The sequence below is a fragment of the Taudactylus pleione genome, unplaced genomic scaffold (assembly GCF_031769625.1).
Source record: "Taudactylus pleione unplaced genomic scaffold, aTauple2 ptg000054l, whole genome shotgun sequence".
Classification (NCBI taxonomy): Eukaryota; Metazoa; Chordata; class Amphibia; order Anura; family Myobatrachidae; genus Taudactylus; species Taudactylus pleione.
The window spans coordinates 4,412,089-4,429,053 of record NW_028284456.1 but is presented as its reverse complement, the minus strand read 5'-3'; the positions used below and the strand labels follow the sequence as shown (position 1 = coordinate 4,429,053).

General features: G+C 46.2%; 1 protein-coding gene across 3 annotated transcripts in view; it reads right to left on the bottom strand.

The window, feature by feature from the left end:
* Positions 1–16,965, bottom strand: part of GOLGA4 (golgin A4) — a 139,055-nt gene that overhangs the window by 38,368 nt on the left and 83,722 nt on the right. For all 3 annotated transcript variants that reach the window (XM_088464245.1, XM_088464254.1, XM_088464262.1), the window contains 4 exons: positions 8,257–8,435; positions 6,810–6,941; positions 6,439–6,594; positions 1,953–5,839 (listed from right to left, as the gene is read on the bottom strand). In XM_088464245.1, coding sequence (XP_088320371.1) covers positions 1,953–5,839; positions 6,439–6,594; positions 6,810–6,941; positions 8,257–8,435 — 4,354 coding nt within the window. The remainder of the gene's footprint in view (positions 1–1,952; positions 5,840–6,438; positions 6,595–6,809; positions 6,942–8,256; positions 8,436–16,965) is intronic.

The window sequence follows — 16,965 nt, the reverse complement described above, 5'->3', positions numbered from 1 at the left end:
GTGATGTCAGTGGGGCCGGCCCCAGATGGTAGGTGTTCCCATGGGAACACCTCCGTCTGGGCAGCAACGCCCCCGGCACGCCCACCAAAGGGGGCGTGCTGTCACTCAACTTCGACAGCACGCCCCCTTTGTAGCAAGACCCATAGCAACGGCTTGCCCGTCACTATGCAGGTCTCGCGCATGCGCACGACGGAGCCTGCTCCCTCGTGGCGCATGCGCAGTTGGCCAACATCGACCGGCTTGCGAGCGGGTCTGAATCAGGCCCAGATATCCAAACCCCCTGGAGAGTGGCGCATAACAGCAATGACTCGACAGAAACATTCTCACCCCTTTGGGACAGCGCAAAACCTCGGAAGTTCCTGCGCATGCAAAACGGATAATGGGCCCCAGGAAGGAGGAAGATGCATTCAAGACCACCTCTTAGTTCAGCGCACGGCAGAGGATTCCTAAAATAAAACAAGCCAGGAACCAGACATAAATCATGACCCTGCCTGCTGCAAAGCACGGAGCCAGTGCTGGACAAATCCAGGCTGGGAACTTCACCCATAATGGGAAAGTAGCCTGCACCAGAGATGGGGGAATACCCAAGTCTCACCGTGGTCACCCCTTGAAGTGCTACACGACCTGCTAAGAGCACCCACCCACGCAGGTCCCACCCTGGTGGTTGCAGCACCCGAGATGCCGGTGCAACACCGGTTCCTATACACACAAGGCCCCCAAGCACCACTGCCCATCACCCTGTGCATGGGAGGACCCATTGCCCAGAACACAGCAAAATCCCCATATACAAACTCCATACAGTTAGGGCTGTAGCGGGAACTGAACCCACGACCACAGTGTAGTGAGGCCATAGTGCTAAAAAATTACACCATCTGTGTCGGCAAAGCCACCCCCCATGCCTGAGCGGGTGTGGCGCAATTAGACTTAGTCCTCACTGACATCAGTAAAGCAGCAACAAGTTCTCAGAGGATTAAACCCTGTGACTGTCTCCTGCTAAAATCAGTAGTACCTGAGCATTATCTCTTTGGGCCACCCGACCCACCTGGGAGGCAGATGTAAATTAGAACCCAGCAGAAATAATAAATGCAACAGACAAATAAATATACTTAGCTGTCCTGAAAGGCCAACTGCTGTAGAGGAGAGAAGCTGAGAGAGGACTGCTGCAGCCGATGATCCCAACCTGCAGGGACCAAATAACTCCGGAACTCAGCAGCCATCTTCCTGGACAGATTGCAGCAGTAGCCAGGACTTTACCAGTGCTGCTGTAATGTGCAGGGGAGGCCAATAGCTACAGGCCCCCTTATGCAGTGGCTGCACCGTCTCTCTCACTCCCAAGTGCCACTCCCCTTCTTGGGGAAAGCACTTGGTAAGCTCCGCCTAAGCTGTCTGCGAGGTGCGCAGTTCCGCAATGGAGCCGCCCTCATCAAACCCGGCAAGATGGTGCCGCCATCCGGGACAGCCCAGCATCCTCTAAAAAGGTGCGAGCGCGCACTGTCCCCGAGTCCAGGCGGTCTCTCAGAGAGACCGGAGTGCTCTGTGGGGGGTGCCGCCTCCGCTGCACATCAGCGAGCGGTTTACAGCTCCCGCACCCGCCTGCACTCATACTGTGTGCTACTACAAGCAGCGCACAGATCCTACCCTAGAAAATAAAATTAAAAAGTTTACAGATAAAACAAAAACAGACAGTAGCTACCTACAAGGGCTGCACTGCAGCCCATCCAAAGCATACCCTACTCCTCAAGCACTTAAAGATCGCTGGGCTAATGGGATTGCAGGGGGGAGGAGCTAGGATTTAAAGCTACTATGTCATTAAGTGCCTGATCCAGCCCCAACCGACAATCCCCCATGGTCCAGTGTTCCCCAGCCTTGATGCAAGAGAAATATTGATAGAGCTAGAGATTTTTTAATAAAAAAGTGTTGTAAAAAGAAAAATTAGCATTACCCAGACTTACTTAATTTTCTGCTCAGCTTCTTCTAGCAGTTCCTTTTTTAGCAAATCTAGCTCTTGATTGTGTTCCTTCCGCAGAGTCCGCATATCTTTCTGCAGCTTTGTTACTTCCTTTCTGAATTTTTCTATGTTGCCTTCTGCTTCTTGAAGTTTCAGCTTCAATGTCTTCTCCTGAGAATGAATTTCATCATAGAGTACTTGTAGCTCATCATACATCCTTGATTTCTCTTGCACTTGCTCATTAGAAGTTTTCAACTCTGAATCTTTGGCTGCTAACTGTCCTTGTAGAGAGGCCAAATCATCCATATGTTTGGAAGATAACTGCTCAATTTTTAGCTTCTGAGCTTCCCTATCATTCTCCATGGATGACTCTTTGTCTCTTATCACCTGCTCACTTTCACACAGTTTCTTCTGAATAATCTCACTAGTGTCTTCTAGCTCTTTGACTCGCTGTCCCTTTAACATCAACTCCTCCCTTATGGTAGACAATTCGCTTTCTATTGTACGGTGCTGCTCTAGCAGCAATGAGTATTTCTGTTCAAGTTCTACTTTCTCTTGGTTCAAGCCTTCTTGCACTGCATGGCTTTCACTCTGCATTTGTTCCTTTAGTTTTTGTAGTTGGATTTCCAGATCTCGCTTACACTTTTCCTTTTCCTCCAACTGAGACATGAGTTGCTTCTTAACGGAAGCAATTTTCTGTTCTGCTTTTTTCTTTAGCTCCGCCATTTTTTTTATGCCTTCGGCAGTAAGTCTGTCTTCCAATGCTTTAAGTGCTTTATCTTTGCCATCAGTAAGTTCTGTTTTTAACTGTTCCCAAGCAATTTCTTTTGTATTATACTCGTCTTTCAAGCTTACAATTTCATTTTCTAGCCTTAGCACTTCTTGTTGTGCTTCTGCAGAATTATTGTCTTTCTCTGAGGAAACACTTTGCACATGTTGAAGCTGCTGTACAAGTTCTTTCTTCTCCATACTCTGTTGCTGAATTTGCCTTTCTACTTCTTCCATCAAACTTGCCTTTTCAACTGTTACTTTGTCTCTTTCTGCCTCCAGTAGTTTAATTCTTGAATTTTGGCTTTCTACGTGGGTGGTTAATTCAAGCTCTTTGCCATTTCTCTCCTTCTCTGTGTTCATACGATAACTTTCAAAGTTCTCTGTAATCTTTTGAATTTGTTCATCCTTCTCCAAAATTTGTTTATTGCTCATTTCAACCCTTTCTTGTAGATCTTTGATTGTTTGGTGGTTTTGGGTAAACTTGAGTTCTGCCTTTTTCTTCCATTCATCCAGTTTTTTTCTTATTTTATCTGCTTCTTCTACAGAGTTTGTTTTCTCTTTATTTAAATCTTCAATCCTAGACATTAGGTCTTGTATTTGATTCTGTAGCTGTTGCTGACTTTCCCTATGCTGAGAATTTAGCAAAGTTACAGCCTTTTCTTTTTCAGCCAAGTCTACACTGTTTTCGAGTTTTGACTTTAGTTCATTTACCTCGGTATCTCTCTCTTTCAGTGTAGCTGACAAAGATGTAACAGTGTTGATATTGTCTGAAAGATCTTTTTTCAATTGCGTAATGCAAGATTCTTTTTCATCAGCAACTTTCTGCTGATTGCCCTCTTCTTTCTGTAAGACCTCTTTCTCTATGGTAAGAACGTTCAACTCATCCTTCATAGACAAAATCACATTTTCTTTTTCGTGCAATACCTGAGTGGCCTGGGCCAAGGATGCATTCACTGACATATATTCTTTAGTTATTTGTTCAAGTTGAGTCTCGAGGTCATGGATTTTGTCCACATGCTTTGAAATACTTTCTTTCAATTTATATGCCCCTTGTTCACAATGTGTAATCCTCAATATTAATCTGTTCATGTGATCGTTATATTTATTACTTAGTCCCAAAGTCATGGACTCCAACAGCAAGACAACCTCTTTGTAGCAGGACTCCAATTTCTTTTCCTGTTCAAGTATTATTTGATTGCACAAAGATTCTTTTTGTAAAAGCTTTTCTGTCATTTCTTTAGCAAGTGCAGCAGATTCAGTCTCTAGTGATTGACATTTTTCTTCTGCTTTTTGTAGTTTATCAAGTAATTCATTTACTCTGCTCTTACCCTCTTCTATTGTTATTTTCAGTTTATCAAGTTGCTCCTCAAGGATATTTTTGTCATTCATCAACGACATGCATTCATTTTGTACTTTTTCAAGCTGAGATTTGACATTAGTTTTACTCTGTGTCAACGACAGAACTTGAGCAGATGCCTGATTTAGCCGGTCTTGTAATTCATGGAAAGAAATGTGTAACTTACTTTTTTCTTCTTTCAGTTCCTTTAGTTGTTTGTCTACATCGTCTTTTTCTTTGCTCATATTAGTGTACAGCTGCTTAAACTCTGCTACCTCTTGGTCTTTTTCCTGAAGTTCTACTTCATGTTTCTCCTTCAGTTCCTCCACATGCTGGCTTAGCTTCTTCTCCCAGGCCTGTATGGTCTCCTCACTCTCTCGCTGGTGAGTTTCTTTTATACTCTGCATCTGCTCCTTGTGGTTCTGCTCCAGCTGAGACATTGCATCATTTATCCCAGCTGAGCTAGCATGTGCCATTTCCAGCATTTTCTCATTAAATTGCTTTTCTTTATTATTAAGCTCAAGTTGTTTCTTCTCCAGCTCTTTTTTCAGTTTACATTCCATCTCAGCGTATTTTTTCTTGGAAGACTCTTGCATTTCTTTAATCCTTTGCTTCATTTTTTCAATCTTACTGTCCTGGCCTTTGGCTTTTGCATGGTATTCTTCTTGCAAAGATACAATTTTCTTCTCATTAGAAGAAACAGTTTGGTTGAACTCTAAAATTAGCTGGCTGTGAGTTCCTATGATACTCTGGGTTTCAATTTCCTTCTCCGAAACAATTCTGGTCAATTCTTCTATCTGACACTTGTACTCGTTAATCTTTGTCTCAGATTGCAATGTCATAGAGTTGAGTTGATCAGTCATGATTATGGTTTGCTCTTGAATTTTCAAAGCAAGAGTTTGTACCTGCTCTTTATGTGAATCAAGACTCACAGTCAGAATCTTCAGGTTGGATTCTTTTTCCTCCACTAAATTTTTTAAATGGTGTCGCTCCTCATTTAAAACAGTCAACTTGTCTTGCATAGCCTTCAACTGAGCGGCATAAGTATCTGAATCCTCCTGTGTCTTCTTCTCATGTGTACAGTGCAGCTCATCTAGCTGGGCAGAGACAGATTTATAGTTTTCTTGAGCCTTTTCAACAGCTTCCTTTAGTTTCTGCTTCTCGAGATCCAGCTCCTGCTCCTTTCCATCTAGCAGAAGCTTAAGGTGGTTGATTTCCTCCTTCAAACCTTTCTCTACCCCCAGATTCATTGTTTCCTTTTCTTTTTCAATGGAACCAACATGTTCTTGGTGTTGTTTTTCTAACTCATCCAGCTTAGATTCAAAATCTTGTTTCAGTTTGTGTGTCTCATTCTGACATGCCAAAAGTTTCTCCTCAATTTCCTGACGTAGTTTCTGAGCGTCACACAACTCAGACGAGAGGGCTTCCAGCTCAGTTTGCTTCACATCCAGCTTCTCCAAAGTTTTTTCATTCATTTCTTCTATATGGGTCTGGAAAATGTGCTCCTTCTCTTTTATCTGCAGATCCCATACTTTCTGACATGTCTCCTTCATTGCAGTGATGGCTGCTTCATGCTCTCGTTTCAGACTTTCAAGCTTTTCGTTCAAGATTTTTTCATTTTCCTGCTCACGAAGTTCAAGCTCTTGCTTGTGTTTTTCCATAATCTCCGTGATTTCGGCATTGTGCTTGTTTGTCTCACTTTCTATTCGTGTGGCTATTTCTTCTGACTTGCTATCACTATCTTGGGACGTTTTGGCAAGGAAACTTTCTAACTCAAGAATCCTCTGTCAAAAGAAAAAAAAATTGCAATTTAAACTCATGAATTTGAAAAGGACATAAAAATGTGAAGTAAAATAAATAAATAACAAAATAGTCATGTAATTCTTAATGGTGGCAAAAATGGTTGGGATTACAAAACACATCACATTTGTCTATATTCCAATTAAACAGTATTGCTAATAAATTGGTGATTTATGACAAAACCACCTTGGTATATATTAAACCAAAAGACTATATTATGAGGAATAACATACAATTGTATGTAGATTATTATAGATGTTGGCAGACACCCTGAATTTGTGTTAGCTATACTGGCATTCATCCAATGGTCTCTAGATCCTACAGCCATACATTTCCTCAAGGTTTCTACCGTTTACATAATTTACTGGATATATTATTTCATATTATAAAAAAATTAAGAATGGATTTATTGTACCATTTAAATGTAGTCAGATAAACATTGCCATGATATGTTTATATGATTTTTTTTAAATTTAATTCAATGTAAATTACAAATTTAATTACCAAGTGGGTCAGATAAGGTGGTGTTTCATGGTTTCAAGACTTTTTCAAAAAAGAAAACATGGCTGAAAACTCAACCTACCGTCCGACATTCTTCAAGTTCCTGCTGCATTTCTTGAAGTTGGTTTTCAGTCTGAGACTGAATGGCTTTTTTCTGAAGCTCCATTTCTTCTAAAGCTAGGAGTGCCTGCTGTTCCTTTTCTTGCACAGTGTTTATATGAACCTCTTGGCTTTTTGTCTGCAGTGCAATATTAATATCAAGAATGAGTAGCTGCAACAATTGTACTGCATTTTGACAAAATATAGTGGGTCTATCACTAACAGTATAAAGCTGAAATATCAGCAAAGCTATTGGCATAAACCATAATAACAGATTACAATAATGACAGTAGTTACAGGTACTGAAATACATTTAAAATCAATTTAGAAAAGTTCTAAAATGTCAAGACTTACCAGATCTGCTTTTAATCTTTCTTGGTACTCCTCTTCCAGTTTTTTAAGTCTTTCCTTGTATTCCTGGTCTTTATTCTGCAATGCTTCAGTGTGTAATTTTTCCAATTCAAGAACTCGCCCATCAAAGGTTTTCTACACAATCAAGGAGGTAAAAACAGATTACATGAAAGTACATGGGAAGCAAAGACTATGTCATGGCGATTGTAATCCACTACATATTATTAGCTAATGGCCCTCCTGTAATGATCCGCCAACAGGATTTCCGACAGCCTTAACAGTTCCTAGTTTTGGCTGTTGCTAGGCAGCAGGGAAGCAGTCAGTATTGTGGAAGCATTCAGCTACAGCCAGTCTGCAATCTAGCTCTCAGTGTGTATGTATGCAGTTCAGCAGTATTGCAATTAGGAGGATGTTTGCATTGGTTCCTCATACTGCATTCACTCCCAGCATTCCCTGCCTGTGACAGCTGATACCTTGTGTTGCTGCCTGGTCCACTCCATGTGTATCGATGTTCTGGTCTCCTGCTCTGCATATGCCCAGCAGTGTCTATTCCCAGTTTACTACATTCTTGTGGAACTTTAATTATTGTTTCTACCAACTGCAAGTATTACCAAACCTACACAGTAAATATCTGCCTTTCACACCTATGCTGACACACTGACTATCATCTCTGCTGTAGTGTTTCTGCAAATACAAATATCTGCCTTGCACAAGTGTATATATATATATATATATATATATATATATGCTGTTTTGGATTCTGTGCTGCTGTTACACCTGCAAGTTTTGCTGTGTGGATCATTGTTGCTGTCTGCTAAATCATGTGTTTGCTATCCAGACTAACTGTCCTGCAATTAACCCTGTGGATGCTGGTTCTGATTCCGCAATTACTCTGACCCTGTAAAGTATCTATCTACTCCAGCCAATATCCTGTGATCACCCTTGTATTGTATAAGCCCCTACTGCCTGAGCTTAAGTCCTGGCAGCAGCCTAAGTACCGGTGCGTGTATTCATCTCTATGGAAGCAACGGGTGGTTGTTATAGGCAGAAGATATCAGTAGGAGGCTCTAGGGGTCTTATACAAATACAAGGGTGTTTCATAACACCTGCATAAATAGGAAGAAAGAAGCTTACAAAATATATGTAAGAAAATGAAAATGTGAAAATAAGAGATTGAGGGGTCTATTTACTAAGTAGTGTTAGGAGACAGAGTGAAGAGTGATAAGGTGCCTGTCTCCTAACACTGCTTAGTAAATAGACCCTCAATCAGAAAAATCATACACTGATACAAGGTGGTCCTGAAACGTAGGAGTGAATTACTCCATGGAGTAATGTAGTGTATACAAATAACAAAAATGTCAGCCAGCAACAACTATTTTAATACTCCCGTCATAAGCTGCAATATACAGTGCAGAACCATTAACTCTTAGAAAAGAGTGAAAGTTCTTACCTTCATGATGTCTACCACCTCTTGCTTGACACGACTAAGCTCCTTTTGGAGATTCAGTCGCTCCTCCTCACTAGCCTGCTCTATGGCTTTTATCTGATCTTCCATTTGTTGCTGCCCTTTTTTGTGAGCCTCCTCGGAGCTCTGAGAGGCACCTACAGCTCTTTCCAGTTGTTCAAATGCTAAAGTGACAACAAAATGGTAAAGACTCAATACAGCTGCATGATATCGAATCAAATAACAGCAAACGCACTTCAATACAGGATGCCAATAATTATATGCACTTGTGTGGAGGAAGACCGTGTACATTATGGGCAAGCTATGACAATTATACCATGGGGTCGGCTTAATTAAGAGTGATGACGGCAATGCACATCAGTTTCACATATGGTAGCTCCTAAATCGAGGTCCGTAAATTGCCCGATTAAATTGACCCCATAGAACTTAAACAACTCACACTATAAACATTAATTAACTCTGTTACACTTTTCCTTAAGGAGAACCTGTCAAAATTGAGCTAAACGACATTTTTCTTATTGCATATGCCTGGAACAGGACTTGGAATATTTCTATGCATTATATGTACAGCCATAGCCAAAAGTTTTGAGAATGACAAACAAATTGGTTTTCACAAAGTTTGCTGCTTCAGTGTTTTTAGACTTTTTTGTCAGATGTCTCTATGGTATACTGAAGTAAAATTACAAGCATTTCATAAGTGTCAAAGACTTTTATTGACAATTACATTAAGTTTATGCAAAAAGTCAATATTTGCAGTGTTGACCCTTCTTTTTCAAGACATTTGCAATTCGCCCCCTTGACATGCTGTCAATCAACTTCTGGGCCACATACTGACTGACGGCCACCCATTCTTACCTAATCAATGCTTGGAGTTTGTCAGAATTGGTGGGTTTTTGTTTGGGTCCACCATGCCAACAGTAAAGCATCCTGAGACCATTCATGTGTGGGGTTGCTTCTCAGCCAAGGGAGTGGGATCACTTACAATTTGGCATAAGAACATGGCCATGAATAAAGAATGGTACCAAAACATCCTCCAAGAGCAACTTCTCCCAACCATCCAAGAACAGTTTGGTGATGAACAATGCCTTTTCCAGCAAAAGTGATAAATGACTCGGGAAACAAAACATCAAAATTTTGAGTCCATGGCCAGGAAACTGCCCAGACCTTAATCCCATTGAGAACTTGTGGTCAATCCTCAAGAGACGGGTGGACAAACAAAAACCCACAAATTCTGACAAACTCCAAGCACTGATTAGGCAAGAATGGGCAGCCATCAGTCAGTATGGCTCAGAAGTTGATTGACAGAATGCCAGGGCGAATTGCAGAGGTCTTGAAAAAGAATGGTCAATACTGCAAATACTGACTCTTTGCATAAACTTAATGTAATTGTCAATAAAAGCCTTTGACACTTATGAAATGCTTGTAATTTTACTTCAGTATACCATAGTAAAGGTGCCCATCCACTAGAAGACATAAAAACGACTGCAGGATTACGACATTGTAATCGTGCAGTCGTTTATCTGTCTGTGATGTGCCTACACCAAACGAGCAGTCGTTCAGTGTAGGCAAATCAATCATCTGCAAACATGCTGAATGTGATGTTATCGTCATCGTGATGTTTGCCCAATGATAAATGTCTAAACGACCAGCAGGAGCACGCATCACTGGTCATTTTAGACATTTTTGCAAACAATTTATGAACGATTGAACAATAACGATATAATTCAATCGCTCAATTAAATCGTCTAGTGGATGGGCACCTTACCATCTGACAAGGTCTAAAAACATAAGCAGTAAACTTTGTGAAAACCAATACTTGTGTCATTCTTAAAACTTTTGGCCATGGCTGTAATGTGCAGCAGGGTGACTGCAGAAACTGCCTCATGGTCTTTCCTGGGAGTCTCTTTCCACACTACAGCCTGTCTTGAGTGCAGACTCAGAGAAGCCTTAGAAGGAAAGAGATTAGGAGCAAGCAGCAGCCATCTCTGCTGCACATTGGGTAATTGCTTATAGCAAGTGGAGATATTTCATGCTCGCTAATGCTCAGAGGGAGAATCAGGGGACTGGTTTGAGAAAATCATTATACTCAATATGTTTGACAGGATAAAAGGAGGGGAGACTGATCCCTGGAGAAAATATGAGATATGGTAAGAACTTACCCTTGTTATCTCTATTTCTACGAAGTCCATAGGGTTCCACAGGATACCTTGGGTATAGGTGTGACGTCAGTCGCAGGGCACCAAAGAGTTAAGCTTTCAGCCTCCCAGGATGCACTAGGTCCCCCTCCTATACCCCGCCCCCGGGCCAAGGCACCTCAGTTAGTTACCAAGCCATAGGCCGGAGGAGGAGAAGGAAGAGAGAGAACAAAGATCTGGACACATACAAGAATCACATTCTCACCAGAGGGAGACGGAAAACCGGTGACCAGAGCAAAGCCCATCTGCAGCACAGGTGCGACAGGGCGGGAGTCCTGTGGAACCCTATGGACTTCGTAGAAATAGAGATAACAAGGGTAAGTTCTTACCATATCTCATATTTTCTACTTCAGGGTCCATAGGGTATCCACAGGATACCTTGGGTATGTCCCAAAGCAGTATCCTTTAAGGGTGGGAACGCTCCTGTGCAGAAAGGAGAATCCGCCGCCCGAAGGAAGCATCCTGAGAGGCGAAGGTGTCAAACCTGTAATACCTCACGAAGGTATGGACAGAAGACCACGTAGCAGCCTTGCAGATCTGAACTGCCGAGGCACCACGTCGAGCTGCCCACGAAGGACCCACAGACCTAGTGGAATGAGCCTTCAGAGAAGGAGGGACCGGTAGGCCTTCATGAAGATAAGCTTCAGAAATAGCCATACGGATCCAGGCTGCCAAAGTTTGCTTTGAAGCAGGCCAACCCTTTTTACGGAAGCCATAGAGGACAAACAAAGCGTCCGACTTCCTAAACGAAGAAGTGCGGTCAACATAAGTCCTTAAGGCCCGCACAACATCCAAAGAGGCCTCACCCACGGAAAGACCCGATGAGTTAAAGGCCGGAACAACTATTTCCTCGTTAACATGAAACTGGGAAACAACTTTGGGAAGAAACTCGGGCCGAGTGCGGAGCACTGCCCTGTTCCCATGAAAAACCAAGAAAGGGGGTCTACAAGAAAGAGCCCCTAACTCAGAAACACGTCTGGCCGAAGCAATGGCCAGAAGGAAAACAGTCTTAGCTGTTAGCCATTTAATATCCACTGAGCCCAGTGGTTCAAACGGCGGTCCTTGGAGAGCCCTCAGGACCACAGCCAAATCCCAAGGCGCCACAGGTGGAACAAAGGGCGGCTGAATACGGAGAACACCTTGCATAAAGGTGCGCACATCCGGGATTGTAGCAATCCTACGGTGAAACCAGACAGATAGGGTCGAAACCTGTACCTTCAAAGAAGCAAGGCGAAGCCCATGATCTAGTCCCGCTTGCAGGAAGGCGAGAATCCGAGACAGACAAAACTCCCGCGGTGCATAACCTCTCGGTCGACACCACTGGAAGAACGTATGCCACACGCGATGGTATATCCTCGCGGAAGACGGTTTCCGAGCTCGTAACATGGTACGCACCACAGAGCTGGAAAACCCCCGGGACCTCAGCATGGCCGTCTCAACAGCCATGCCGTCAAAGACAGCCGAGTCAGGTCCGGGTGAAGACAAGGACCCTGAGACAGAAGGTCCGGTCGTAGCGGCAACCGCAGAGGACTGTCCACGGACAGACCCTGAAGGTCTGAGAACCAGTGCCGTCCGGGCCACGCGGGAGCTATCAACAGGAGCGTCCCTCCTTCCTGTTTGAATTTCCGGATTACCCGTGGAAGAAGGGAGACCGGAAGGAACAGGTATGCGAACTGGAACGTCCACCGGACGGACAGAGCATCCACCAGAGACGCCCCTTCGTCTCTTGTGCGAGACCCGTACACCGGCAACTTGTTGTTGTGCCGGGACGCCATGAGGTCGATTTCTGGAAGACCTCACCTGTCCACCAGTAGTTGAAAAACGTCCGGGTGCAGGGACCATTCCCCTGGATGAACGTCCTGGCGACTTAGAAAGTCCACCTCCCAATTTAGCACTCCCGGGATGAAGACCGCTGATATGGCCGGAAGATTGCGCTCCGCCCAAAACAGGATCCGAGAGACCTCTACGAGAGCCGCCCGACTGCGAGTTCCTCCTTGCCTGTTTATGTAGGCCACGGTGGTAGCGTTGTCCGACTGGACCTGCACCGGGTGACCCTGGAGAAACCGCTGTGCCTGCAGGAGAGCATTGAAGACCGCACAGAGTTCCAAGATATTTATTGGAAGCTCCGCTTCTGTCGGCGTCCACCTGCCCTGGAACAAGTGTGGACCCGAAACTGCTCCCCAGCCGCGAAGACTGGCGTCCGTTGTCAACAGGACCCAATTTGGAACCCAGAACGGACGTCCCTTGTTGAGGTGGGTCGTCTTTAACCACCACGCAAGGGACAGGCGAACCTCCGGGGTGAGCACAATCGTCTGGAACTTCAGAGACTGAGGCAGCCCGTTCCACTTGGACAGGATCAGGTGCTGCAGAGGTCTGGAGTGAAACTGGGCGTATTCCACCATGTCGAACACCGACACCATGGAGCCCAGTAACCTCATCGCCGAGTGTAAGGACACCCGGCGGCTGTGCAGACAACTGCGCACCCTTGACTGTAGAGCAGAGATCTTGTCCTCCGTCACGAAGATCCTTTGCTGTCCCGAGTCCAATAAGGCTCCAAGATGCAGAATCCTCTGAGACGGGATTAGAGTGGACTTCTGCCAGTTGATTAGCCAGCCGTGCCGTTGCAGCAGTGCAATGGTCAGGTCCAAGTGGTGTAACAGGAGCTCTGGAGATCCTGCCACCAATAACAGGTCGTCCAAGTACGGCAACATGCGGACTCCTTGCAGCCGCAGAGAAGCCGCCATGACCGCCATCACCTTGGTGAAAACACGTGGTGCTGTTGCCAGGCCAAAAGGTAACGCCCGAAACTGGAAGTGGTCGCTGCGGATTGCAAACCGAAGGAACTCTTGATGGCGCAAAAGAATAGGGACATGCAGGTAAGCGTCCTGTATGTCCAATGACACCATGTAGTCCCCAGGTTCCAGCGCCAGAATGATGGACCGTAGGGTCTCCATCCGAAACTTCGGGACCCGCAAAGACTTGTTGAGTGCTTTGAGGTTGAGAATCGGACGATATGACCCATTGGGTTTCTGTACCAAAAATAGATTTGAATAGAAACCCTGGCCCCTCTGGGAGAATGGAACAGGCACTATAACTCCAGCCTGGAGCATAGTGTGCAATACCTACCGCAGCTCCGTAGCCTTGTTCCGGTCTGATGGTAGACCCGTGGTGAAGAATCGAGCCGGGGGTCTGTGCCGGAAGGAGAGGGCGTACCCGTGGGAGACCACCTCCAGAACCCAAGTGTCTGTCGTAGTGAACGACCAACACCGGGAGAACTGCAGCAGGCGGCCTCCCACCCTGGGATCCCCCAAGGGGAGACCCGGACCGTCAGGCCGCAGGCTTGTCATCTGGCTTGGGGGCCGGACGTCTGGTACTCCATGCGTGTTTCCGGGGCATGACCGATTTCTTAGGGCCAGCCTGTCGAGGAAACGACTGTGGTTTGGGCCTGCCCTGGGCCCTAGATGACCAAAAGGACGATGGTCCAGAACCAGAAGGAGCAGCGGCCGACGGGAGACAAGCAGATTTGGCTGCCGCCAGCGTGGCCACAATCTTATCCAGATCCGGACCGAAGAGAACTTCTCCGGTAAACGGCAACGCTTCCAGACCTTTCTTGGAATCTGCGTCCGCCTTCCAGGATCGCAGCCACAAGGTGCGACGAGCAGCTACCGCTGCTGAAGAAATTCTAGACACCAGAGTACTAATGTCTAGAGCCGCCTCGTTGATGTAGGTGGCCGAATCACGGAGATTGCCAATCAACTCCGCCTGTTCGGCCGGACAGTCGGATTCAAAAGAAGCCTCTAATGAATCCGCCCAGCGCTCCATCGCTCTGGCAACCCAGCAAATGGCCATAGCCGGCCGTGCTGCCCCCCCTGCAAGGGAATAAGCGGACTTCAGGCAGATTTCTACCTTGCGGTCCGTAGCATCCTTAAGGGAGGACATGGATGGCATCGGCAATGTGGCACTACGGACAAGACGGGTCACGTGAGAATCCACCTGTGGAGGGGATTCCCACTTAGCAAAATAATTATCCGCGAACGGATAAGCCACCGCCAGGCGTCTCTGCGGCTGGTATCTTTTGCCAGGTTGTTTCCACGCCTCCTCTAAATGGTCCACCAACTGACCCGAAAGAGGAAAGACTGTGGCATCGCCCTTCACATCTTTGAAAAAGGCATACTTAGATTTAGCCACTGGGGGAACTTCGTCCTCAATCACCATGGCTGTGCGGACCGCCCGAATAAGTCCAGGAATATATACTTTGGACTTAGCATCAGCGTCCTTAGTATGGAGAGGTTCCTGATCGTAAGGATCCAGAATCTCCCCATCATCAGACGTCCCTTCGTCATCCTCATAAGGAGCGGACAGAGACGCCACCGGCCTTTTATGAGGCCGCATCACAGACTCCCCTTGCAACACATCCGACAAGTGCTGTACAGAACTCGTCAGGGAGTTAACCCACGCTGGCTCCTGAGAACCCGGGAGCGGGGAAATAGGGAGACTGTGGGGTACCACCAATTGTCGTGGGAACCCCTGCATGGGTGACGACACCACAGACTGCTGGGACAAACCCATCGGAGTAAACGCGGGCTGCGGAGCTAACTGGCCCACTAAAGCTGTTAACGCCTGAGCGAAACAAGCCCAGGGCGGCTCCTGTACCGGTGCTGTAACCGTAATAGGCCGCGCCATGGACAAACACTGCCGGCAAAGGCCCTCCGCGCTACCCTCCCCCTCCGCTAACGGTACTTTGCACGTGGTACACTGTAGCCGGAGGGGAAAATCACTTTCAGACATGATGGCACCACGTATGTGACCTCTCTCACCAATTAAGTATTAAATAGGCGAGAGACCACCCTGCAGCACCGCACCGCAAGGGCTTTAGCAGAAAGAACAGGGACAGTAATAAAGCTGACAGTTTAGAGAAGAAAAGTTACAGGCAGCGCTAGCACAGTCACATACAATGCAGAGAAATAACAATTCCTGCACTAACAGCGCTGATCACTCAACTACACAGACACAGGGCCTGGTAGGACACAGCGCTGCATACACAGACCTGAGCCACAGCGGAGGAGAGGTATGCGGGGGGACCCAGACCACGATGCTTCCTTCCAGACTTCCAGCAGCGTTCACCATGCGTTGCAGAGAAGATGGTCGCCGAGGAGCAGAGAGAAGCTGGCCTGGGGGAGGAGCGCTGACACAGGACCAGTCAGCACAGTGCAGAGAGGGCTGTGTGCAGCGGGGGAGGCGCCGGCTGTGAGACAGGGAAGGCGCGCTCCCCTGGCATGCATTTAACCCCTGGGACGCCGCAGCGCTACCGCTCTGCTGCGGTCCGCTGTCCCAGGGGGTAGTGGAAAGCGCAGGTTCAGTACCTGGCTCCACGCTGCAGCCAGTCCCCAGGGAGCCCCCTGCCTGGGGACTTAGGACCATGTGACCAGCGGGGACCCACCGCGGGACCCCGCTGCTTACCTTTGTCCCCCTTGGATCCGGCCATGGTCCGGAACATCTGGGGTCACCGCTAGCTGTGACCCCAGATGCTCACAAGCATCCCCGGATCGGTACCGGCGTTCTGGTACCGGCGGGGGTGTAGGGAAGACAGCATGGACGTCAGGACTGACTGTCCATGCTGTACATCCAGATGTGCAGCCACAGCGGCACTGAAGAAGGCTTCAGGGGCTCTTCTAGCCCCCACTCCGACAGGTGCACCCGACGCCGGCCGGGAACCAAACTAAACTGAGGTGCCTTGGCCCGGGGGTGGGGTATAGGAGGGGGACCTAGTGCATCCTGGGAGGCTGAAAGCTTAACTCTTTGGTGCCCTGCGACTGACGTCACACCTATACCCAAGGTATCCTGTGGATACCCTATGGACCCTGAAGTAGAAATACCAGTGTTGAGGACATCCCTGTTGAGTCATCTCTATAGAAACAAATTTCCTATGAGCTATTATGACCTTAAAAACATAATGTAGGGGAAATGAAAATAAATAATGCTCCTATACTTATGCCACTACTTATAACTATTTTGGAAGGATAAAGCAATGGTTTTGTTTTTAAGGTTGAATTGAGATTGGCAGCGCAAAAACAGGAGAATCAGCCTATCCCGATATTTACACTGACTGTGTGGGACTTGCACATCCCAACCGCGTTTTGACCTCCCCTTTTGTTCCTTTCTGTATTCCTCCTGGGTTTTTTTTTTTTTTTTAACTAAAATACAATAAAAACTAAAAATCCCCCTGAAAAAATATACGAGTCAAATAAATTAGACTCTCAGTATAAACAATCTCATCCTTCTAATGTGCCAGTAGTTTTCTATCAATATGAGATAAAAGACTCAGAAGGTTCTGTCTAGTCACTAACGATGCCTCTTGTAGCTTAAACAGAAGAAAGTGTAAAGGCCCCCATACATCAGAGATGGATTGCAGCAATCGTGCAATTTGCAATCGATTGTGTATAAAAATCTGCAATGTATGGGCTTCACAGATCGCAGATTGCAACCAAAAAGTGATTGG